At 34.4% G+C, this 24,494-nt stretch overlaps 1 protein-coding gene across 1 annotated transcript in view; it reads left to right on the top strand.

Annotated features, from left to right (window-relative positions):
• Window positions 1-1,685: 1,685 nt before the first annotated feature.
• The window catches only part of Smp_171230 (putative dna repair/transcription protein met18/mms19), a gene marked incomplete at both ends in the record, with an annotated part of 37,046 nt that continues 14,237 nt past the window's right edge, over window positions 1,686-24,494 (top strand). The window contains 10 exons of the mRNA XM_018796122.1: window positions 1,686-1,802; window positions 2,733-2,797; window positions 4,797-5,105; window positions 9,806-9,898; window positions 11,348-11,626; window positions 16,201-16,276; window positions 18,231-18,624; window positions 19,065-19,156; window positions 20,557-20,742; window positions 23,259-23,517. Coding sequence (XP_018650366.1) covers window positions 1,686-1,802; window positions 2,733-2,797; window positions 4,797-5,105; window positions 9,806-9,898; window positions 11,348-11,626; window positions 16,201-16,276; window positions 18,231-18,624; window positions 19,065-19,156; window positions 20,557-20,742; window positions 23,259-23,517 — 1,870 coding nt within the window. The remainder of the gene's footprint in view (window positions 1,803-2,732; window positions 2,798-4,796; window positions 5,106-9,805; window positions 9,899-11,347; window positions 11,627-16,200; window positions 16,277-18,230; window positions 18,625-19,064; window positions 19,157-20,556; window positions 20,743-23,258; window positions 23,518-24,494) is intronic.

Genomic DNA, 24,494 nt, shown 5'->3' with positions numbered 1-24,494 from the left:
GTCTCAAGATTTATTGAGGGAATAATTGTTTCGCTCATTACACATGTTGTTTTTATTGTTGGTGTAGTGTAATCATTCTCGTCTACTTCTTTTCGCTATGTAATTTAGTCGATCACCTTACTGATTTTCTATCGGATCGTTTAGCACTTGCTGATCCAAATATTACAAATTTAATTCTTGATGGATTTATATGGTTGACAAAATGTACATGGTCTAATGGTTGTAGCTTGATCAATCCAGAACAAGCTAAACAGATTGTTCAGGATGGAATATGTGGTCATTTAACAATACAGAATTTAATGAAATCTGGAAGGCTAAAAGTTTTTCAGCTACTACATTACTTTTTAACTGGATCTCAGCTAAGTGGTAGGTTCTATTTTAAACGAACTATTACTTATATGCTATATAATTGCATTTTTATTTTGTATTTTGATTAGAAACGTCACTTTTGAATCATTTACTCTGGAACTAACATTTCAATGTACGCTGACAATCTAATAAACCTTGGCCGGATTATAGAATTTCGATTTTTAAGTGATCAACGTTATGGAAGCATTATTATAATTAACGACAGAGTCTCTATTTTCATACTGCCTAGCATCAAAATAAACCTGGGAACAGTTTAAACCATTAAACGTCCGTCAAATAAACTAATAGGCTTTTTAAATCATTCAATGTTTGTTCATTAAGTTGCCGACTAAATTTTCACTTCACCTACTTTATTCTGGGCCTAGTCGGATAGCAACTGGAACTCTTGCACCTAGTGTAGCTTAAAACTCCCGGTAGATATATATTAAAGGTTTATAATGAGTGTCCGATACGTGTCGCAAAGTCCAATAAAGCGAAGATAATCATAGACTTTATGAATTAATGTATGGAAATGAATCACTACTTGAAGACGTAGTAGAAAGCATCATAGCATGCTAGAGTTCGACTGAATGGAAATACATTAAGATGATATGTTTTGAACTAGAGAGTTCTGATCAAATCCTGAATTAATGAGTCGATGAACAATTTTACCTAGAGATCCTACGTTGCAGAAGAACTTCCTAAACATTTGAAACAGCAAATATTTTAACACACAATTCTAGTAAAATACTCGTTCATTTGGTCCAAATTCTAAAACACTGGACCCTAGAAACAAAAATCCCCATCAAATCCAAGTCAATATGTCCATAAATCTTTAAGTGTTGATCTTAATGTGAAATATTATCTCTTGATCCTAAATTTTTGGATAATCATCATAGTGTTACTTAGAATAGATATGCAAGTTCAGTCCAGACAAGAGGTCCAACACTTTTTAACGCCCAAGTTTTAGAAGGGTTTAGGTTTGTTTCAAAAGACTGTAACTACAAAGTGACAGAAGACAACACTATCAGTCAACTTACTGAATGTATATTATACCACTAAAATTATTATGAATATGCCCTAATATTCAACCAAATTAGTAACGCTTATCAGATAGAGAACTTGTGCTTAAAATCAATACTGAAGGTGAAATTTATTAAGTAACCAGTACTATTTCACTTATTCCTGTCATTTCAGTAACGCAAACATTACATTGTACGTAATCAAATTCATAAATTCATTAACTTGTAATTTCTATCACTTGTGTTTACTCGAAACATCACCTTTATGTTCGTTTACGTTCTCTCTCTCTCTCTCTGTACGTCTAGGTATTCAGTCAATGGAATCTAATTTTATCCAGAATTATTTAGTAGCTATTGATGAAGAGAAAGATCCACAAATTTTACATCTGATTTTTCGTATGAATGTAATCGTTCTTAAAGAGTTTCCTTCAGGTAAACAATCAGTTCGTTTTATTAAACGGCAATTTATTTTTCGAGGTTATAGTCATTCTTTTTTTCTTCTTCATTTGAGTAAGTCTAACGGGATGTGGTTCCCTAATAAAACCACCTGCTTCAGTTTGGGCACTCAGACAGTATTTCAGCCTCCACAAAAATCATTTGATTTGTGTGGTGCACGTATATTTGGTGCTTTCTTGTACTAATTTGTATGTTTTTAAATAAATAAACCAACTTCATCCATGGTTGGATTGGGACTCTGTCTGATTTTTGCGAATTTACCGTTCTTCTGCACTAATTGAGAGTTAGATTGATAGTTGTAAATGGTAATATCTCATGATTCATTTATGAAATCAAACTAATTCTTTTATGAGTATTATAATATAATTTCCTGTCGTTTCTTACAAATAGTTGTAATGAAGAACTTGTTATAGTTCTGATTACTGCTCGATCCATAAAGTATATAGTTTGTTAATGTTGATATATTGTTGAGGTATATTCCGTGAGAAAAATGAAGTCACTTTTTGTTGGCAAAAAATATGGTATAATGAAATAGAATTTCGTTATGACGGAGAAACATTTGTTTAATTTTGTAAATTTGTGACTGGTCACTTCAATACATATGACTAGTCTGATCAATTGATAATTGCTCACATAAATCAAATTGATTGATATAAGACCTAAAAGATCGAATCACTGATGACTTTCAGCCACTAGGTCACAGGTTTAAATCTTGCTCCACGTACTATAGTTCAGAAAATTGGATACTATTACTTGCCCTCACACTTAGTGGAATCTAGCTTCAAGGCAATTATTACTGGTCATACAAATAGTAGACGTATATGCAAAATATTTAACATAAAATAAACATACATATATATAATTGTTATCGTCTTTAATCATGTTTCTTTTATATATTTCTATCAGTAGTCGAGTTTAAGGATGAACTATTTGAAACAATATCAGTTTATTTTCCTATCGACTTTTCACCGGTACGTTTTATTTCTGTACCATAATATAATAAGTAATAAATTAGTATATTGTGTATCAATGATATGAATTGAAATTTTTTTTCGACGATGTCTAAATGGTTAGTTTTTTCTCACTTATCTCCTTATGACATATTAGCTGTTCAGAATCATTAATTATTTTGGTGAATATATATTCAGCTTTATCTGTTGACCTAGTGAAGTGTGTATAGGTATTACGGAGACAGTTGCAATGAGCTTGTTTTCAGATGGTTGAAGGTTATCGTTATTTACCCCTTAATCTACTTCTCATACTAGTGTGCACTAGTCAAGGATGCGTACCTGTAATATTAGTGGAACTGATCAATAAGATTAAATAAGTATTAAGGAATAAAAAGATAATGCATTAGTCACTACTCAATGACTTAATCAATGTGTAGAAAGTTAATGTTGATAAATAAGACAAGTTACTAAAAATTCAATATTATAGATATTACAATTAGAATAATAAATGAATAACTTACAATTATGATGCTCGCGATTACGTAACCCGCTTAAAACGTGGTATTAATTTATTTACAAATCAAATGAACTAATAAGCAAAACAAATAGAACATCCTATGGAAAATGATGATTAAATCAAGAGCACTTCAAGTTATTCATTAAACATTAATCTTAATCGAATCAATGTATCGAGATAATCGTTTAATGTTCCCCATCATTTCTCCCTTCTTTTGAATCGAGATAACACAAAAAGTACAATATGTATGCATAATAAATATGTTAATTAATATGTAGTCAAAGTGTATATTCAGCATTAGTCTTTTCTTGACTAAAGTTTATAATTGCAGTGTAAATACAGTATGTCTTTCATCACTTGAACTCATACACCGAACAAGCATGTCATTTCTTTTTTTTAACAGAAAACTAAGGCTAAATTAATGAAATTATTTCATTCTATATGAATTTAACAGAAAAAAACTTTTTATATATATTAAAAGGAAAGTCTTAAGACGTTCATTACCTCTTAAACTGCAATACAATTTTGTATTTAAAGTAATTTAGTTCATAGTTTAGTTTTTTTTCCAGCTAAATCTTTATTTCTAAAAAATTTCAGTGGTCTTGTCTCGTATATAAATGTTTTTGAGTTAACTTGTATCAGCTCTATTGCAACATGATAGTTTTGTTTTTATCAAAGTGAAGATGATCTTATTTCCTGGCCTCAGTCAATCGTATTCAAGTCTCAAGTGAAAATCCTGTTACTAATTTTTCGAACACAAGCATCCATCTTTTTGTGGTAGCACACTGCTCTCCCTCATGATAATTAGTCCATACGATTAAGCATTCTGGTATTTTTCTTTTTATCAATGTAATTTTTTTCTTCATCCACTGAATCTGTATGGAATAAATTCATCTCATCTATCTCTGTTAAGAACGTTTTATTCTTAATGATTTGTTACTCGGTCAAAATTGCTGAATGATTTTTGTCATTCTTTCGAGAATACCGTGACCATATTTGTACATCATAGTTATTCATTTAATTCTGTTCAATAAACTTTTCGAAAAGTTTTCTGTGTTCACCGTATCTATAATTCAAATAATTAGTTGGTTTTAAATCTCTACAAGTAATATCCATACGCTTTGCATAAGCTAGTGATTATATGGAATCAGCTGCTCAATGGATAAAGCATTGGCTTTTAAAGTAATAGGTACTGGGTTTGACCATTAGTTTGCACATCAAAATGAAATTGCAGACATGTCCTGATTAGACCCATATGGAGTGAAACTCATGTCATGAATTCCATGGTTGCGCTCTATCTAACTTTAATAAACTACACTTTTTTAAAATGTATTTTATATGATTACTTTTGCTATTGTCGCAAGTCTAGATCCTTTCGAGAAAAGGTGTCTCAACTCTAGGTAACAAGACCTCATTTTTCTCAATTGATTTCCATTTTTTATCCGTTTGTATTAATTGCCATTTAAACTCAAGTTCAATAAGTATATATTCTTGTCTATGTAGCCTCCAGGTGGTGGTATCTCTGGAGTTACGCGTGATTTACTAGCGTCTAGCTTGCACCAATGTTTATTTGCTATGCGAAATATAACTGGTCATAATCTTATGCCACTTATTTGCGAGAAAATTGAATCACAATGGCCTAATGGTCAGTTGGATGCTTTATGCTTATTCAATGATTGTTTACATGGACAACTTCAACGTTCAGATGGTGATGATAATATCAGTCATGTCTTGTCCTTAGATAAGAATCCAATCGATATACGTCATATTTCTCCTTATCTTGGTGTAATTATTCCTACATTAATTAAAATTGTAAGTGGTTGTTTGTAAAATGGTTATTTTTTTCAAATTAGTTCTTCTATCATAAACTTCTTAAACTATGTTGTTATTGATCTACCAGTAAATGCATGACTATTGACATATCCAACTAGTCGGAGGAGGAGGTCAAGTTTTTACATTATCAGCTGATATTGTGTAGTACATAATTAGAACTGGGTGTTCAGACTGTATTCAACACAAATAATGATATTTGTTTGGTGGATAACTTGTTAGCTCACTTTAACTCACTGATGCTTGCATCTAATGTACCATAAAACCATGTGATAATGTGTAACTTCTCTAGTTTTCTCTTGACATCAAATTTAGTCACTTAATCAAATTAAGTGGTAGTTTTGAGTTTGTTATTTACATTTGTTAAACTTGATGCGTGATGGTATATTTGATTGTTCTCTGTATCAATTGTTTCAGATTTGTTTCATTTTTGTTGACATTCTCTTCACTGGATCTTATACATTAGATCTAGGTAAATCATTTCTTTCCGGAGATAATAACTTTCGAATTATTTGGTTCAGTCAGACGCTTTACAGTCCAGCTACATCACTTACTCTGTTAAAGACTAAATTCTGTTTATTAGTTAGTAAACTTGGATTAATGTGCACCATTCGGAGTAGGTGAAGTTTTGTTCTCTGAGCTGGATCTCAAATTCATATGAGCGTAGCACTCTTCTCGTTGTTCTAAAATGGCAGAATTTTGTCAAAAAGTAAGCTTCCACTCAAGAACAATTCTATTTTCTCCACCAATGTCTTCGTCAGCATGTTCTACCAACAAGTGTAAGATACAGACCTCCTATCAACTGCCCAACGGGATGGCGAATAGCTGAACAAAGCGTAAAAAATTGTTACATCTAGTCATAACTGATGAACACTACAAGATCCAAAAATAACAATATATCGTGGATGAATAAAAGAGGAAGCTAGAAAGAATGCTCACGTCAGACACGAGCGATCCAGACATCAAGCAGGCGACACAGAAAACAAAGAAAAAACACCCTCAATAAGAAACTAGCCAAGATTTCAAAACTACTCACAGAAGAAAACACAAACAGTTGCATGGTCATCTTGTCAAAGCAACCTCCGATGAACATAGAAGAACACCTGCTCTGAAAAGGATTAATCTACAGTACAAGTGACGACTCGAAACTAGGATTCTTTGACGCACTAAAGTTATCACTCAAAACTGCCGGAATAAATGAAACTCAACAGGTAATAAGGCACTAACTTGACGGAAGAAGGAAGATAATCAGCTGATCTTAGAAAAACAGAAAGTCTTAAAGAAGCTTAAAACTAGGGCAGATATTGTCATAGTTCCAGTGGACAAAAGACACACTACAGTAATTATGGACAAGGAAGAGTACAAGCCGTGGAACTACTTGAGGATAAAAGCGCATATAAACCAATGGACACAAATCCAATCAAAAGGTTAGGCAACCTAATATCAAGGGCCTGAAACAAATGTGTCAAAGAAGAACAAATACCAAAGCAAGATCAGTGGAGAATGAAATTCAATGGACCAACATTCCCTCGATTCTACGTTAAGTCGAAAACACTCAAACAAAACATCTCACCACGTCCAGTTGTATCACTCCCTGGAACCTCAACATACAGCTTAACGAGAGGGACTTTACGATTAAAACACACGACCAAATCATCCAGCTGAGAGAACAAAACTACACCTGAGCTACAAATGTTTTCCACCACCTCAAAACCATTCGGAGTCTAAGCATTTTAAATTTGTATTAGTTGTAAGAACTACTTAAATTGTATTAAGTAGAATAATAAGAATGTGTCAATTATCCATCCTTATTTCCGTTTGTTCATCTCTCTATTACTGACTTTATACCACTGTTTTAATTGTCGGAAAAAAAATTAGTTGCTGTTCTCCCGATTAACAATAAATAGTAATCTACACTTCTTTTCAATTGATTGATTGGACGATGTCACTTAAAGCAATTACTCATTTCATCTAACTTTTCCCATTACAAATTTTTAAATGAAGTCATACCGAAAGTCCATATAATTCACTCATTAATCATATCTTCATCATATAAATATGAAATATCTTTGATTTGATCCTGACTAGTTAGTGCTGGTATTTATTTTTTAAAACTCATTCAAAATGTTTACTTTCTAACTAACCTCCCACCTTACAAGTAGGTTAATCACTGTTAATTTATCGCATTCATCAAATTTCGATCTAGGATCATCTAGAAGTGATATAACGAATGACTTAAAACATTCTTCTCTTTCTCTGCAGTATATTATGTTGTGCTAGATTAGATACTTGGAAGTTACATAATAAAGAGACTAGATTACGTTATATCAGTTACATGGTTCGCCACCCAGTATAAAGAACCAGATGGACACTAGACAATGCTTTACTCAACACAGCTGTAAGCAGTCACTTTCAGTGAGTTCGGATTAAAAAATTATAACAAAAAAGGAAATAACATATTTAATAATCAGTAGGCTAAGTGCCTGTTTGTGCGTGGTCAATGACCATTCACATTTTACTCCCACTACCACATCAAAAAGTTCACTTTTTTGCTGTGATTCACTGTATCCCATCCGGAGTACAAAAAGCAGTCAGTCAGTCACAACGTAGAACCTCGTACGTACGTACATCAGTTCGAGTTGCCATACCACATTAGCACAGAGATCCAGTTGTCGATTCAAATCCCATAGTGGTAGAAGTAGTATGAGTATAAGCAGTAATCGGAAAGATTAGGGTTTGAAGGTGTTATTGAAGGAGTATAATCCAGTGAAATAAGTTTGGAAAGAGAACGAAGAAAGAGACATGAAGAATTCAAAAGATTAGAATTTGGTAGAACACAAAGAGTGGATGCACCTACACCATTGAAAACGACTTTGAGTCATGTCATTCAGGTCTCTAACCATCGATTGCTATCATTTTGCGGATCCCAACCAGGTAGTCTACACCTACCAACATGGCTCAGTCCACTTGTCAGTGACTTCATGGATTTGTGCCACGTTTCGTTCTGGCCGCTCCTAGCTTTTTTCCAACCTACTCCTACACCATAAAACATTGCACGTCGGGGCAGTCGGTGGTTGGACATACGTAACACGTGTCCCAGCCATCTCAACTGATGAAGTTTCACTACTTCATCAATCGATTTGCCATCCTTACCTAGTACCCGTTTCCTAACAACTGCATTACTTACTCGGTGGTCTCAGGATATGCGAGCAATGCTGCGAAGACACCTATGATCGAATACTAGTAGCCTACGGATATCCTCTACTCTTATCGGCCGTGTTTCACTGCCATGAAGTAGGACGGAACGAACTGCTGTGCAGTTATATATATATATATATATATATATATATATATATATATATATATTAGTTGGTTAATAATTATACAATAAGAATGTATTTTATAATAGTTCATGAATTCTTCCTGGAAGTTAATACTCCTTCACCCTTCTTTCGTCTATAACAAATACTAAAATGCATGATTATAACTTCCATTTCTTAGCAGTTCAACAATAAACTAATTTTTGTCATATAGTAATACTAAAAGTCTTAACTTTCAAGTAAAATCTGTAACTCAAAGTACATGCTGAGAAATCTACTATTTCTCCATAATTTAACTCCAATCAGACATTAGAAACTCTGCATTCTGAACATTTAGGTTGCTTGTGCAACTCAACATGGTACTCTGAAACTCTCTCAATGACTAATTCTCAAAATATATCGAAAAATCCTATAAACACCACATTTTTTCACCGTATCATCATCGGCTGGAATTGTATTACAAGTAGTTTCTTTTGTCTTTTCTACTGTTAAGACCTGGTCAGGAAGCTTCCTCAAGTTGATGATAAAAAATAATCGGTTTACTCAATATTACATATTTAGTACAATATGAGGTTGTCCGAATACAAGTTCTTCTTACTTGTTATAGACTATATATATATATATATATATATATATATTATTTGGATATTCGACACATCGAAGTACATTAGGTCTTGCTTAATTGACTCCTATAGTTCCTGTCATCTCACAAGTGCCTCTGTAATATTGTAGCGATGTATGGTTTAGTTAAACATTAGATAGATGGAACTAACAGTAACCATTAGTATCATTAGGCTGCAAGTGAATTACTCAAGTACAGATATACACATAGTTAATCTTATTTAGTCACAATCCATTCGTAGCCATGGTTTCAATTACGTACTGTTTGAAAATCAGGTCGATAAATGCGTAGGCGTTAGCTATACTTCTATTTCTAACTTTCTCTATTATTTGACATTACTCATGCAATTTCTGTTACTCACCATCTGGTTTTTAAATGCACATTGTCTAGTCTTCACTGTCTTTGTCTATTTTAATAGCCAGTGGGTGTTTTACAGGTTACCCAAATATTGACTTGTAGAAAAAACTTTTTAGGGTTAAAAAGACAACCACTTGGTTGTTTATATACATGTTGATTGTTACTTATGCAGTCCTTTCTGAACCATTGAATACGTAAATACTAGTGTTTGACATTGTCCTTTTTATAACTCATCTTTTTTTCTGCAATGAACGGTTATTATCCTCATTCAAGTTGTTAGTATATTTCAATAATCCACTTTGCCAACTTTTGAACTCTTTATAACTTAGTGTTACTCCTAATATTCTCATTATTTTCTTGTCGTTGAACTTTTCATATTTTAGGCTGACAAATACGGAAAACGAAGCGATAACAGTGATTTGTACGCTCTTGCTTTATCTTGCATCTCTGGTCTTGTCCATGCTCATTCTCAACAGGTCAGTAATGAAATGTATCATATATCTGTTTAGATTACTTATTTCGAAATCAGTAGTTGAATTCTTTATAGTTCCGGTACTTTGAGCATCACAGTTCTTTGAAATTATTAAATATGCCACCATAGTTCTTTCATTCATTCTTTTCTCGACAATATTTTTAGCTGTATAGATACTTTAAGAATTACTCTAATTCATTTGATGATTGTCACTCTGTCTCACTTTATTTGAAGCTAGATAAATAAACCTTTTGAATCCCAGCTCTGTGATTTAGCGAAAAATAATGCATTCACGGCAAAAAAGCAGTTGTTGCGTCCTATTCTCAGTTCATTTGCAAGTGATCACCGCTAAGAATTCCCATTATTAAGAAAAAATATCTGTCCAATACCTCTAGTTTTCAGTGGTCCCCCTAAATGATACCGATCGGTTATTACTGGCTAGTCAGTGGTACAGCTAAATTCCATTTTCTCATCTTAATATCTTGAGTATATATATATATATACTTCTTTCTAAATTTGGTTATTTATTCCGTTAGTAAACTATCAATTTAGTTAACTTAAGTACTTCGAGAAATTTCAGCAAATCATTGCTTTCATTATGACAGTAGATAGGTATTTTTTCCCGATATTTGCCTGGAGTTTAAACGGTAGCTTTTTGAAGTGTTATCCGTATGACTCCATTCCTTATAGTTTTAAAGCTAAATGTCTCAACGCTCCATGTTAATGATACAGGAATGCATTAATTGTTTATAACCCCTTAGAGCTTTAGTTTTAATATTACTTCATGTGTTTTATTTCGTGAGTTCACTCGTTCTTTTCAACCACATTCTATACGTTTGTCTTTTTTACAACCTTAAACAATATTATTACCTAAAGTATTATTGTTATAACTGGCCGATTTTGAACGCTATATTCGCTTCCCTAAGCTAGTTCCGTAACCCCTGAGCTAGAACTATACACCGACTTGAAGACCAGAGAAAAGGCACAGTGTGTGGGAAGCACTTTACTAAAAGGGTTCAATTATGTACAGAAAATACAGGGATTTCATAGTAATTTAAGAGACCTTGAGTTTTACCGAAAGTTCTAGAATACTGCTAAACATAGTAACAGTGTGTTAATCAGCCAATCAGGATCTCGTTATTTTAGTAACATAACTTCACACAACTTCTAATTAATCGCTGATTGGTTGGGGCCCTTTATGAGCCTCTGGAGGCTCTGTTAGAGTTCTCCGGAAGCCGACTCAACACCTCCCCTTTTTTTGAAGATTCGGGGTAGGTATCCAGACTGCATTTGCCGACTTCATGAATCTTGTTAATTTCACCTCTATTGATATGAAAGAGGACGGGATTTTGAGGGGCAGTGTTGCGACTATGCAGAATTGTACATGATGTTATATTTATTCTCACAAACTACTTATTGTTTTCTTTTTTTTCCTCCTTGAATGTTATTTTAGACCAATGATAAGTCTCAATTGGAAGATTTTACAGTAATCTTGTTGAGAAGTTTCGGATTTTCACCTAACCAACGTCAAGTACCATTAATAATTCCTCCTGGTGTTATTGTCGATTATATTACTGAAAGTTTTAAATCAGCTCAGACTAATGCTTTATTATTATCTATTTTGTTCAACTACACGATTCCATATTTGTGTGTTCCACTTTTGTCAAATTCTTACATAAATTCCAATGATCATCTAGGGATTGCCGAGGAAACTAAACTTAATATTGATGAAGTAAGTTTTTATATGAACGATAAATGTTATCGTTTTGATATAAAATATACATTTATATTATGTTTCTTTTGATATTCAATCAGTCATGAGCCACGTAGAAATCGACGTATATACACATCAGTTAGAGTTGCCACACTATCACATCAACACAACGATATGAAATGTTCAACAAAATTCATGAAGAGATTTTTAATGATTTTATTCATATTATTATTCCAACATTAGTATACTTTCTTCATTTGTGTTAGTTACTTTAACCTCTCTGTTGATGTTATGGGCTACGTTTGATCAATCTATTTTGGGATGTGTGTGAACATCAACGCTGTGCTGGAGGTACATCCATCTGATGGGACATAACACCTGTTCTGGATTCCCGTGCTGGTCATCATCCAACTAGAAAACTTACTCTATGACTTAACGACTACATTTTGCCATTCATTACTAGTTTTAAGAACAAACAGGATAATCAATCAGTCATAATCAACGTGGAGCCTGGCACAAATGTGCATTGAGCTAAGTCTTCATACCATATTATCGCTACAAGACGAATAGTAGGGGAGTCGAAATAATGTAGTAGCAATGAACACAAGAAAGACTAAATACTAAGAAAATGGTTTGAAAAGTCGAAATGAAAATGTATGTGTATGCAAGAATATCGCAACTGAAGACCTAGAGGCAGATAAATTATGAATCCATCTATACCTTTGTAAATAATTCCGAGTCATTCCATCGAACATTTCCGACTATTGATTTCGTTTTTCGCTCAGTTAACGTTGTTCCTGTAACAACTATCGGGGGATAAGTCTACTTCCGATCGCATCCAAACTATTGGCTTCTGTCATTCTTCATAGGTTGTTTAAAACCCGAGAACGATTGACTCACGAGAAGCAGGCTGGTTTTCGTTCTGGTCGAGGATGCATTGATTACATCTTCACCCTCCGCCAAATGTTAGAACACCGTCATACTTATCGCAGGCCAACAATCGTAGTGTTTCTTGATATCAGGGCTGCCTTCGATTCGTTGGACAGGACTGTTCTCTGGGATTGTCTATTGAAGAAGGGTGTGCCTGAGAAGTTCATTAACATCTTAAAGGCCCTGTATACGAACACCTCAGGCAGAGTGAGGGCATACAACCACCTTTCTCCCTTGTTCTATTCGAGCAGTGGGGTTAGGCAAGGTTGCCCAATCTCACCATTCCTCTTCAACTATGCCATCGACGACATCCTGGAAACAGCTCTGATGGATGTAAGTAATGGCGGTGTGGATCTGCTGCCTGGAGAACGACTTCTCGACCTTGAGTATGCGGATGATATTGTCTTACTGTGCGATAATGTCCAAGGCATGCAATCCGCACTTAATCAGTTGGCAATCATTGTCCGCAGGTACAGCATGTGCTTTGCACCGTCCAAGTGCAAAGTACTCCTACAAGACTGGCAGGATTCTCATCGTGTACTCACCCTAGATGGTGAGCAGATTGAAGTAGTTGAGAAGTTCGTGTATCTAGGTATCTACATAAGTGCTGGTGGTGGCGTGAGTGATGAGATTGATGCACGTATAAGGAAAGCCAGAGCGGCTTATGCCAATCTGAGCCATCTTTGGCGCCTTCGTGATATTAGTCTGGCTGTAAAAGGTCGGATCTGCAACGCGTCTGTGAGAGCAGTTTTGCTCTATGCTTGTGAAACCTGGCCTCTCCGAGTTGAGGGTGTTAGACGACTCTCTGTGTTCGATCATCGTTGTCTCCGAAGGATTGCTGACATCCAGTGGCAACACCATGTTAGTAATGCAGAGGTTCGGCATCGTGTGTTCGGGCGCAGAGACGATAATTCAATTGGTGTCACCATCTTGAAACACCGACTTCGGTGGCTTGGACATGTTTTACGAATGTCGTCCCAGAGACTTCCACGTCGTGCATTATTTGCCGACTCTGGGACTGGTTGGAAAAAGCGGAGAGGAGGTCAGTGTATGACATGGTGTCGTGGCACGAAAGAAAGCTGCAAAGGGCTAGCTTCTGTTGGTCCTTCACGACTCTCTGGCTGGGGTCCGAGAGATGGTGCAACACAGTGGCTAGAGACATTATCAGATATGGCTCAGAATAGAAGCCAGTGGCGATCCTGCTGCAACCTTCTTTTACTTTCTTCATAAAGGGTGGTTCTAACTTTCTTAACTGAAAGAGTCTTCTGGTTGTACATTTCAGTCCGCCTTATCTTTTCATCCCTTCTCTTCCTACTTTCATTATTTTGTGTGGCGCATATGTATCTGGTGCCCTTTTGTACCAATATGTATGTTTTTAAATAAATAAATAAAATGTATATCTCTTAGCTTTTCAGTGACAAAGTCAATATGAGTTCAGTGGCAATAAATCAATAAACAACATGTTTTTTTTCTTATCTAAATACCAAAGTATTGTCAATGATTCGCTGTGGGATGCAATAAATACACAAATATTCACACTAATAGTATCCATGTTGTGATAATCAGTATGACATATATATTCAGAGAGTATTCTTGATTGTCTCCAACCATTACGTAGCATAAATACCTTGTACATTAAGCTAATAATTTCACAACTCTGACTGCAATGAACGAGATCACTTCTATTCTCTTTGGTCCTGCCTTGCTAACTTGAGTGGGAAGTTCACCTTCTTAATAGAAACTTTATTTTAATAGTTGAAATCATGAGTCAATTGAAGCTAAACCACCATGGGAAACCTGGAAGCACCGGACGGCCGTTTCATCCTATTATGGGACTCCTCGGCAGTGCGCGTCCACGATCCCGCCTCGCGAAATTTGAACCCAGAACCTATCAATTCCGCGCGCGAGCGCTTAACCACTAGATCACTGGGCCGGCATCCAACGGTGTTAATGTCTAACTTCAACCGATCCACGAAATTGAGCAACACATCCACCAATGTCTTCAGTGGGTTAATATCTCGCAACAGACCTGGTTGAACTCCGCTGGTCACTGCTTCTCACTAGAACTCTAGGAAATACCTCATGGAGCCAGTCACTAGTGAGCACTTTATTCATGAGGAACCCAATAGAATTGAAATCGTATTTAAGTTATCTGTTTATATATTGGTTACAATGATTATAATTTATGAACTGAATAATTGTCTTCGAAAACAAATAAAATTAAAAATGCATTGAAAGTTCAAAAAGCATTAAAAGCTGACCTTACATTCACTTGAAATTGATTCTAATTTTCTTCTTCATATGTTATATTTGAGGATCGCACATTCCCGGCACTTAAATGATATCATTTTTATTAGTAATGAGTTTTGTCAAGATTTCAGAGTTTTCATGAAATAGGTAGACCATCATTTAGAATCAGGAAACACTGAATATCTGTTTCGTTCTAGTATGAGACTACTCATTAGTGCTCATTTACGACTCAGTCACAGGAAAATGGACCCAAAACCTTTTGCCTCACGCGCAAACATCTAACCTGTAGACCAGTGAAAAGTTGAAAACTATTATAATTAGTTTAATCCATAAGTATGTGGTATAAAGTTTTATTTCTGGGACTTATATCACTTCTTAACTAATCAGTTTTTTGTAAACATTCGTCATAATGTTATTCTCATAATCAAAATAGATTATGTTTTGAGATGTATATATTGTTATTCTAAAGTGTTAATGCATCAGGTAATTGTATGTTTATTTTCACCCATATATCTTATTTTCAAATAAAATCTTCAGCTTTTTAATTGTGCTTTCAAGAATCTAGTAGACTATAGATGTAGAAAACAGGTGAGAAACCAGTCATTAAGAGCGAAACACTCACTTAATTTGAAATCTTGGTTGTTTTTTTTGAATACAGAAAATTGGTTGTTTTTTTAACTAACAATTATCCTTATACTACTAACGACAACCTTCAAGTTAGTTTTTCACAAGTTCTTTTGATAAGCTGTGACCTGTTGAATCAACCGAGTCAGAAGTGCAACAATGACCAACTGACTGAGAGTAGAGTTTGGGGGCCATGCTTTGCCTCAGGTTGATTGAAATTAAGATTATCAACCAATGATCTTAAAACCTCTTGATTCATCATGAGAGTTAACTTTTCCTAGTTCTTTACCATGTATGGCCTTGAGTATGCTCTCCTTAAAAGTCTTAAACTAGAATAAAATAATTTGTTTGTAAGGATTAATCTTTTTCTGGTTGTCGGTGTTCAAGACTACGATTGTTCAGTTTTTATTGGTATATGTTCATCTTAAACAAACTCCCTCACTATTACCGATCCAAATTTACCAGACTGAAATTATTCTTCATTTCTTCCTAATATTTAATAATCTTTTGTTCGATAATCCTGGTTTGTAAGGAAAATCAGTTTCGAATCGTACATAATCTCTATAATTTTAACCAGTCACTCACAAGTTCCAGTTCACTGTTTTGTCCACTTCAATTTTAACAGTTAAGTCGTCTTCTCTAACACTTTTAATACAGAAAATGTGTTTTTATCCTAATACATAATTTCCGTCCGTCAAACCCCTTCTCACATTAAATTTCTAATGATTAGAAATTCAAATATTATTCATGTTTTCTTTTTTCCCCAATATTTTTGTATTCACATCTAGTTAATAAATTGGCAATCGTGTATTTCTTTATTGGATAAAATTTTCCAGAATATTACTGAAGAAAATTTAATGAATGGTAATTTGACAGGTTAATTTTTGATTAATTCATCATTTCCTTTTTTTTGTAGCCTAAACTTTTGTTGCATTGATTAGTTGTACAAATGACTTTCTATTTGCACAGATCGGATAGGTTTCCTAAAAGCAGCATAATTATTGCTAGTGTGATGAGGCTTCTGGAGACTGTTGAGTTTGAGGTTTTACATCACTAACCTGACTTAGTTAGGGGATCATTATAGAACAGGGCGCATTAGATTGATACTTTGTCTTAGTATATGATTTTCCTGAAGTACATATCCATGACTTCATCAGGGGACGAACCCATGAAACCTGAATTTTTTATGTCTGAACCTCATTGGTGCTGTGGATGCTAATGTGTTCCATACTAATATGAAATAAATGCCTAGTGTTTTCTGACTTTTATTAGTTGTTTGACTAAATAATTTTTTTCTGTGAGCTAAAACCCATAGAAATAGACAGATATACTGTTGAATACTGGATTAAGTTTCCATTTTAAAGAAAAATTAAGTAAGTCTAGGTAGATTGTCATCAACGAACGGTTTTATGAAACAAGTAAAGTAGGTGTTTAGTAATCCTTCATGAAATTTGGAAACTTCAAGTTTGTTGTGTACTTAAACGTCTGGCCATCTAGCCTAAAAATGATTATCTACGATATTCCTCGACCATCTTCCATTGTCTTCGGTGAGTAACTGCTTCACAGCCAACACGATTGAACTTCACTGATCATATCTTCCCAATAGAAAATAATTTTCCGTGTTAAATATGTATTCATTATAACCCACATTTGAGTAAATGAAATCAAATTAACACAACAGTGAATATGGTTAATCATAATTCATTGTTTGTTTCGTGAAACTAACAGAAACACTAAAACTTTGCTTCATCGTCGTACGCGAATCGTGATGATGACGACGAAAAAAAGTAAAATAACACCAGTTTCCAGTGTTATCGGTTTTCACTTGATCAACTATAGTTACAAACATACTTTGCAAGTTTAATAAAATATAAATTTGGGCTAAACAATCACAAAAATGTGTGTTATTTCGAGTTAGCGTAAGTCACATCAACACAACTCTCAAAAACTTAGTTGGAGTATCAATTTTCGTCGAATATTGTAAGTAAAAACAGGAGAAAAAAGATAAATTTCAACAATAAATGGAAGGTATTAAAATAGTCATGTTCAACAATTCAAGTAAAGCAAGTAATGAGTGTATTCGAGACCAACAAAAATTATTATTATTATTTTGTGGACCCATACCAGAAACCTTGCATTTCGTGACACAGCTCGGAAGAACAGTCAGTGACTTCATGAACTGGTATTAAGTCTTCATTTGTTTGCCCTTAGCTGTTTCTTTTCTGATCTACGTTTATGTTAGCCCGCACTGTATCGGTGTAGTCGGTGACTAGTCTTGAGTTGCTCAATACATATCCAAACTACTTCATTGTCGTCTATGGATCGATGATTTATGGTTAATAAATGATATCAAACTTCAGCTTTACTCATTAATTATCTGTGTCATACATAAAGAATACTTTTTTTCGCCATTAACATCATTATACAGCCTCAAAATATACACAGCTTCTATATTCAGAAGGTATTGTTGGGGAATATCTTTGGAACTCTTCTGATACTTCTTATATTTGTCCTCCCAACAACCGTTATAAGCATATCTCCCAACAGTGTACAATTTTCAAAAGTTAAGACGAAGCTGTGTCAACAGTTTATTTTAACCAAACTTCAAGTCAAACGACTAACAAGCACACGATAAGAGAGACGAATTAGCAAATGTAGTTTAAGATGTAAGGGCATGCAAGTAAGTTATCAAACATGTTTAAGAAACTAACATTTAAACCAGTAAGAGAAATGAGTAAGGTTATGCCTCTTTACTTATTGCATTCAATCTATTGATATCATTTTTTCTCAATATTCCCCTTTATACAACCTAATTTAGCTCTGCATTATGATGAAAAAACACTTGGGACACTAAACAATTTAAAAATGAATATATATTCAATCATAAACAAGTTACAAGAATGTTCAGTGAATTCAGTTAATCTGTTGAAACATTCTCCTGCTTCAATGTTGTCCGATGAAAAAATCATATATTTTTCAGTATGCCTCTGTCGTTTATTTTACTCATTAGTAAAAATTACGAGTAAAAAAGATTTATCTTCATCTGTTAACGAGAGCTCAACCATTTTATTTGATAACACATCATCATCGTACTCCAGTTATGTCGACTCAATTTTCAATACAATCCGCTCAGCTTTTCGATGGTTGGATAAAATTTCTTCAACAAATAATAGTAATCAGCTAGTAGATTCTGAAGTTTTAAAATCTATAAGGTATGTTCAACAAGTCAGTTTTTTCAACTGTCATTCAACATTTTACTTTTATACTTTACATTACTGAGTGATCTTGTTTAAATAACATTAAAACCACGAAGCATTAGACAGCCGTTTCATCCTAGCGCGGGACTCCTTGTCAGTACGTGTTCATAACTCCACTTGAAGTCGATCTCAGCACCTTCATGTCTCGCGGCAAGCTTGTCAGCTTTAGAATACTGAGCCGATATACAATTCTTTACATGTTCAATTAAGTAAATACAGCTTACAAAGGTTATTAGTCGCTTCACGATTGTCTTTCTAGACAAAGTCAATTATACATAATTCAAAAAGTAGTGAACTACTAGGATTTGTCCACAATTGGATTTTAGGTCAGCCATTTTATTGTTGCCTCACCCTCATTTCTTCACTTTATTGTTGTTTTCTAATTTTCTGTACAGAGATGAGTTACTTTCATTCATTCCGATTATTTATAAATCGTGCGATCTATCTACTCGCAAACTAGACCAATTTCTTTTCGACTATCTCAAAGGTAAGTCTAATTTTCATGTGTGTCTTGTCTGTTGTCAGTGATATTCAATATACCAACCGTAAGTTGTAGGCCTAAACCTTGATCTACTCCAAGCCGAAATGGATGGTAGCTAGCAGTGAGATCCAGGACACGCGTTTCGTCCTATTTGGGACTAGTCAGCCGGATGTACCTGCATTCGAGAGTCGATGTTCACAAGCTGATGACTATCTGGACTCAGCAGCTAAGTAGATATCGCGATGGCGTTTGAAGTAAACAGTACTGGTTTCGAGTCCCAGAGTGAACATCAACTCTGGGTTGCAGGTACATCCAGCTGACCAGTCCCAAATGGGGTGAAACGATCGTCCTGGATTCCACTGCTAGCCACCATCAACTGTGCTTATAACGTTTGTGACTTCAGGCAATATTGAGGCAATCCGCACAGAACTATTAATTGATCACTGAGTAGCGACCAATGTTATGTTTCGATAGTTCTTGAGAGCTGAACGACTTCTGTCGATCGATTTGCAGTATGTTCATTCGTCTGAATGACTGGACATCACCTGCCCTATATTTTGCCTTGAGGTAGCTGGAGGTAGTCAGTAAGAAACTCTGGACTAATTTTATTCTCTAATTGACATTAATCAACAAGATCCGGTTGCAGTACTATGGGGACTGACTTACCCTAGCCAGTTTGAACCCTCGTGGCACAACTTCACATTCTGAAGCGCCGCCACTAACATAACATTTCAGTATTATTCATACAGTGTTGAGGCTCCTAGACTAATGGGTAAATCGCAACTTGATCGTTCAGCTCCAGAGAACTATATAGACATAACATTGGTCAGTACTCAGTGATCAATAAGTCCCAAATATATTTTACATGAGGTGATGAGATGAAATTATCTCCTCTCTTACCACCTAAACGAAGGATATTCACATCGTATGATACCACTCAGTAATAAAGTGATGTTTAGTAATATCAAATGAGAATCCAAATTGACTTTACGTATTGTCTTGTTTCATAAAAACAATTTTAGCACTTTACATGTCATCACCAATGGAGTTCCGCCTTGTCAGTATTGAAACAGTTATCACCAACGACACTAGAGAACTGTCGCATTATATTGAGAAAAAATGAATGAAGTTGAATCGGGTGTTGACACAGCTGTCTGATGATTAAGCATGGGACAATCCCTGAAGCCTCGATCTCTAACGAGGTCGTTGGTACATGCTTTTTTAGAATCCCATATTATGAAAAAACAGCTGTCTAGTGCTCTCCAGTCTCAACGGTATGCTAACTGAGTTCAATCTGTGACAAATACCACCTGCAGATTTTAGATCAGTTAATTTATTGACAAGATTAATGTTACTTCAAGTTTTTACCATTTCTTTGTGTTCATTTTTTTACACTCAAAAATTAGATTGTCAACGGGAACAGATTACATTGAATAATTCAAATAACTTTACAATGGACATTCTCAAATATTGTTCATGTAAAAATTTAAGTTTACTGCAGAAAACAATTGAATTTATTCTTGAAAAGTGTAATAATAATGATATGTTACCGGACTCTGATAACGTTAACCTTGTCAGTCTTCGATATTGGGGTAGGAATAATTTTTCTGCGGAATTTATTTTCAAATTAAAATATTGTGTTAGTACATTTATTGTTTCTAAAAATAGGTATGAAATTTTCTTCCTTTGAACAATCCTTGTTTTATACTGTGTGGGCATTGTATTATTTTGTTATGTAGAACGATTAGACAAGTGAATGAGACTTTGAAAAATGAATGTGTATGATGCCGGTTGATCGGCGAAATGCAATGATACGATATAATCGAATAACGAGTGTTTCTGTGACAGAATGTCAAATGGACTGCTGTCGGAAAAAAACCCTAGACAGAAGAATAGGTTTTTATTTAGTAAAAAAACATGCTTATATACAAAATATTAGCACAAAAACAAGCATGACCCGACGTCACGAGCAACTGGAGAAAATCGATTTTGTAGGTCACTTATTGTACAGTCAGCTAAGACTCATTTCCATTTTATAATATCCTTCTTGAAATTTATTCCTTTCAGTAGTCGCTGTTATATTCACAGAGCATATCTTGACTTATTAGACCGTCGATGAACATAGTGAATCTGGTGCATGATTAAAAGGTATTTTGATGATATAAGAAAGTATAAAATGATTAGTTTCATCCTGGTTTTTAGTCTAACCAATCTAAATACTCCTTACATCCTGTAAAAATCAAATACGTCCTGGAAGTTAGTAATCACGTTGAAGTAACACGTGTTCATTCGAAAATATGTTCGTTGCTCTAAAATTCGACGCGTTTCGGTCAAAAAACGTCTTTTAATATAATCATCATTTCGACACTTTTAAACTGAGGGTGCCTCGTCGAATCAGATGCTAAGATACTTGTATATTTGAATGGTTTATTCTCCAAGACACACATTAAAATTTGTATCAATATCCACGTTTCTGTCCTGTATCATTATCGGCTAGAAATTCAATAAAATTTTGGAAATTTTTTTCCCTTCAATAGTCAGAATGCTTGATCAACAGTTATCGCAGGCAGTTTAATCGCGTTGTATATTGCACTCGCTATTTAAATTAATGTTTTCATTTGTTTAATGAAAAACGAGTCATAACAATGTTAATCGTTGCAAATTTTCATCCTTATTAGCTGATGTTATTCTTCTTTCTCGGAAATAACTGTTTTTCATTGTCTATTATTAATTGATTACACAAGAGCATCCACTATTTATGCTTTATATGTGTAAAGTCCTAATCATAGTATACATTACCGACAAACTGACTGAAAAGTCATATATCATTATACCTAAGTTATCAAAAATATTGTTAGGGATGTTTTTCTTCATTACTATAGCCAGTGGTGCTCACTATCGTAGCTGTACTGATTTCTTTGATTTTTCTCGAGGTAAACAACCTAAGATATTTCATCAGGCTTATGTTTTTTTAAGTATATCAATTAGTTTAATATCGGTGTATACAACAGAGTTGTTTCAGCCAACTACCATAAAAGTGGATTTTTTTGGTCATTGAAAAATTATCATCAAGCTGGTTAGTCTCTCACAATCTTATTTTCTTTGTAGAACAAAATTTTGTTGTTGGAAGTTTAGGCTTATTCAGTTATTTTATTTTTTCGTTTATCATTAAAGCAGCAAATCATTTTCACCATTTCTTCTTGTCTTTTAAATGACTCTCCAGACAGAACTGTCGTGTTTGTGCTGGAGTCGTGTCGTTGTGTAACGTTTCTTTCATTGTTCAATATTCAGTTTGCATAGTATTCTAAAACTTTTTAAAATTCGTTTATGCACAGCCACACACACACAGTATGCCTAGATGAGGAGTTTATTCGGTATTAAAGCTGAAAGATAGATTCTTTCACAGTATTAGGTTTACAAATTCAATTGCAGTTCGGTAATCTAGGTGCAACCATTGATCTTATAACCATTCATATCATAAATCCCTACTCCATTCTACCAACTACTTTTGTTTGGACAATATTCTTGATTCTTAGTGGGAATAGGTTTAACTCGAAGTCTGAATACGCTAACTGATACATTGTTTGTCCAACAAATTACAATAATACAATATCAGTCTGGATATTAGTAGTCTTAAACAAGTGTCATGGAGTGTTCGGGTTGATCCATACTTCCAAAGTTTAATTTGATTGATGTATACCCTAATCGAAAGGTCATCACATATTTCTCTCTGATTTTGATTGGAAGCAAGTTCAGTTAAAGAAAGGCTTATTCGACGATATTGCTACTTGATTTGGATCACAAAATAACCCTGAATTTAACATTAGTCACTAATCAAGTACAGCTTACTAATTCTCAACTTTAATTTATACTTTCTGTGTTAGTCCTGAGCTCGAATGAACAACGTTGTTAGTGATTAAGAACTGTGTACTATCTCCATTATATTGTTCGAATGTTGATGCATTAGGTTAAGTGAAGACCTGTAAAACGATGAAATAGTACTTTCTAATATTCTCTGATTTGTAATATTTGTTGGACAATGAACATTGTCAATCAGTGAATATCACTTTTAACATTCATTTATAACCTTACATTTTCTATTTTTCAGCCAAAAGCTTCATTTCATTATTGTATTTTGTATGTGAATATTTGGTTGAAAATTCTATTAATGATAATACTGAAACAGTAAACCCACTTTCAATCCATTCGTATTTATTTGAGTTATGTCAAAATGTAAAATATTTCGTAAATATTATCCAACACTACTGTAGCGATCCAATCACAAATGATCATTCTCAATCTATACTGGATGAAATCAATAAATTGAATTTCATCTTTCGAACTATCACAAGTCTATGCAATTTATCGTAAGTTCATTTGTGTTTACATTCCTACTTCTTTCTCTCTCTCTCCCAATCCATATAATCCGTTTTTGGTACAATTTATTTGTTCATATTTCAAATATCCATACGTGATGATTCATTTATTTATCGACCTGATTATTTTGTTTTTTTTTTGCATTTTTTCTTTCTTTTATTTTGACATATCGATTGGCCTGAATTCATTCTATCAGTTTGTCAATAAAAATTTATTTTTAATGGAAAAAGTCTATGTATATATATATCCCTTGTGAAATGTCATTAACCAATCAGTGTCCATTATTTGAAAAAAAATTTACTAAAATAACATTCCTCATTATGGAATGCTTATATTTATCTTTAATGTGATTGGTCAAATTTAAAAGTAGTCACTGATTTTTACATTTATTTTGGTACATTTAAAAAATACCTCAGTTACTTTAAGAACTTTTAGATTATTTACATTAATTATCGGTTCTTGTACGACTGTTAGATTTTACGGTGTTTGAGGTGATTTAATTGTGTGTTAAGATGGCGTTGTCGTAGATATGGTGATATCTGCCCCCAAATGCCCTGGTACGGGCCAGAGTGGGGGAGTTCGTTCTCCCTCTCGAAATGCTCTTACATGGCCACGCTTATATAGCCTCTATCAGGGAAGTCCTACTCATTGCCTTATAGTGGGGGGGGGGTGTTGTTCACGAAATTGAGAGGACCAAAAGTGAATGTCCGGCGCTTACACCGGGTTGATGGACACGGAAAGTTCACCTAGGGGAGTTGGAAAACCCTGATTCCAAACCAATGGTGCACATGGGCTCCAGTATCCTGAAGGAACAAATGGCGTATGAATCAATCGTTGGTCACCGACTACCATGGGACTGCATCTCCTTACGATGCTCCACTGTTTTGTGGATCAAATCTTTAGGTCGAAAGCTCCGGTTGTGGCCCCCTAAGAAATTTACCTGCTTCGGTTTAGGCACCCAGGCAGT

The sequence above is a fragment of the Schistosoma mansoni genome, chromosome 2, assembly GCF_000237925.1.
Source record: "Schistosoma mansoni strain Puerto Rico chromosome 2, complete genome".
NCBI classification, from domain to species: domain Eukaryota; kingdom Metazoa; phylum Platyhelminthes; class Trematoda; order Strigeidida; family Schistosomatidae; genus Schistosoma; species Schistosoma mansoni.
This window is presented reverse-complemented; position numbering and strand designations above follow the sequence as displayed.